This window comes from Austrofundulus limnaeus, unplaced genomic scaffold (assembly GCF_001266775.1).
Source record: "Austrofundulus limnaeus strain Quisiro unplaced genomic scaffold, Austrofundulus_limnaeus-1.0 Scaffold96, whole genome shotgun sequence".
Taxonomy (NCBI): domain Eukaryota; kingdom Metazoa; phylum Chordata; class Actinopteri; order Cyprinodontiformes; family Rivulidae; genus Austrofundulus; species Austrofundulus limnaeus.
In genome coordinates, this window is record NW_013952498.1 from 315,755 (window position 1) to 318,200 (window position 2,446).

The 2,446-nt window shown below is 44.1% G+C and overlaps 1 protein-coding gene across 2 annotated transcripts in view; it reads left to right on the forward strand.

The window, feature by feature from the left end:
• ap5z1 (adaptor related protein complex 5 subunit zeta 1) overlaps positions 1-2,446 on the forward strand; it is a 14,752-nt gene that overhangs the window by 7,350 nt on the left and 4,956 nt on the right. For both annotated transcript variants that reach the window (XM_014012865.1, XM_014012866.1), the window contains 4 exons: positions 123-301; positions 396-538; positions 634-752; positions 2,036-2,163. In XM_014012865.1, the coding sequence (XP_013868319.1) occupies positions 123-301; positions 396-538; positions 634-752; positions 2,036-2,163 (569 nt within the window). The remainder of the gene's footprint in view (positions 1-122; positions 302-395; positions 539-633; positions 753-2,035; positions 2,164-2,446) is intronic.

Sequence of the window (2,446 nt, forward strand, 5' to 3'; positions counted from 1 at the left end):
AGAGAGAGAGAGAGAGAGAGAGAGAGAGAGAGAGAGAGAGACAGACTCGTAGCTTTAAGCAGTGGTAAAAGATAAACCTTTATTTAGTATTTGAATATGAACATGTGTCTTGATGTTTTCAGGTGAGATAGCAGCAGTGGACTGTGAGAGTGTGTGGAAGTTGGTCTTTGTTCAGTTTCCTGCTGAGCTCTTTAATGACCCCTTCCTGGCACACGAGCTCCTGCGTTTCCTTCGACTCAACCTGGAGAGCGTGAAGCTCCGGGCTCCTGAGTTCATACGCTTCTTTCCAAACATCCTGAAGGTGAAAAGCAAACATTTAACGGTAAACACACACCCTGCTTTAAAAGTCCACAGGGAGCCTGATTTTCCTGCTCTTGTTGGCTGTGTGTGTGCAGTTTCTGGCGTGGGACAGTCCAGCGATGGTGGATGACTTTTTGGACCTGCTGCCTTCTCTGGTTACTGTAGGAACTGCAGTGGAGCTGCTCCACACTCTGCTGGACCTCCCCTGCCTCTCTGCAACACTCGTCCTGCAGCTCAGGTTTAGAAAGAGAAAATGAAAAAGGCAGAAGAGTGGAAAAATAACACAGATTTCCATAACATCACAGTGAGACTGCTTGTGTACGTGTGCTGCAGGTCCACGTGTTTGCCCATTGCAGAGCCAGGCGGCCGAGGACTTCTGTCACTGGATGCGTTTAGAAACCCGTCTTTTAGAGGACTTTTCCTCTTCCTGCTTCGAGTGGAATCAGGCTCAGGTAGAGTCAGAGCTACACTGCCTGGCCAAAAAAAAAAGTCGACACCAATAAAAAGGTTGTTGGACCGCGATTAGCTTTGAGTAAAGCATGTATTCACTGTGACATTGTTTCAATAAGCTTCTGCAACGTCACAAGATTTATTTCCATCCAGTGTTGCAWTAGTTTTTCACCAAGATCTTGCATTGATGATGGTAGAGTCTGACCTTCTCCACATCCCAGAGATACTCAATGATCATCAAATCCACTGATGGAATAACCTGGTCATTCAGTATGTTCAGGTCAGCTGACCTCATTCTTTGAGCACAGACTGCTGCTGAACCTACACCRGACCAASTGRAGCAACCCCACATCATAGACCTTAAATCCAGGTGGCGACTGTTCTTTGGGCCGGGCGGTGTATGCTCTCTTTTCCTAAACGAAACCTTCATATCTGATGAACAGATATGTTGGAAGATGATAATGATTTTACTCATGTCTCTCTGAGTGTGTGGAACKGACAGATGGAGTTACCTCAGCCATTAATGTTAGGTTTTCTCTAACCCAATTTACACTGCGTTCGCTCCACCACCACCTCCACAGTAAAAACGCACCCATTATAATCTACGAGAGTATTTACACTGCATCTGCAAGGAGGCGGTGTGGGCACGGCGGTCCGCCAAAATTAGATTCAATCCTATTTTTCTGCCAGACGACACGGCAAAGATCACACTGCACCGGCAGGAAAAGGAACAGGCACATTAGTATTTTCAAAATAATTCACCAAAGACAGACTACATTCTGTCAAAGTCCTAGCTGTATTAATAAAGATATGGGTGGATTTTATTTTGAAACATGGATTCAAGAACAGACAGCAGATATTCAGTTCCTACTGTTGTTTCCAGTTGGTCTTTCACAGAATTAGTTAATTCAGTCTGACTTCCACATTTATCACCGGATTTATTGCACAATCTTGCATTTCCTGCACATGCTTCTGAGAGCTTCGCACCGCAGTGAGATCASAGGCAGTGTGAACTAGTGTTGAGGATCTTGTGCGGCTGTTAATGCTCAGAGTAAGTGGTGGGAATGACTCTCAGCAACTACCACATTAATTTCAGCTCAATATCTTTAAAACTGAGTTTGAGTTGTTTTTGTGTTGGCTAAGATTGATTAGCGGTGACTGCCATCTACAAAATTATGTTAACTCCAATCTGTCCAGTGGTTATTCAGATATTTTGCGAGGAGACACAGATACAGGCAGAAGCATCTACACATTTTAWTTTTTTATCATTTTTCGTCTCTTTTAGGTGACACAATTGACCGACTGAGCACACTCCACAAGCTGCTGTCTGAGGCTGCTGATTGGCCAAGAGTCGTTCAGTGTGCTCAGACTGTCCCTGTTCTGCTGCATGTATATTTCAACTCGGTCATCACGGTAAAGAGAAAATGCATACTCAGATTTATCAGTGTTTCCTTTTTCTAATAATTTTTGACAGGTTTAGTTTTTGCAATCGACCTACTTCTGCAAACTTGTTTTGGACGTTCATGTATCAAACCTTCGGCTCGTTAGGGACATCGGTGCTTTTTTTTTTTTCATTTTTAAATATTTAACTTTATCTCCAAAGAGTTTCTCTATAGCAGAGGTGCCCAAAGTGGGGCCCGCGGGCCAAAATTGGCCCGCCTAGCCATTTGATTTGGCCCACCAGCAGTTGTTCTGG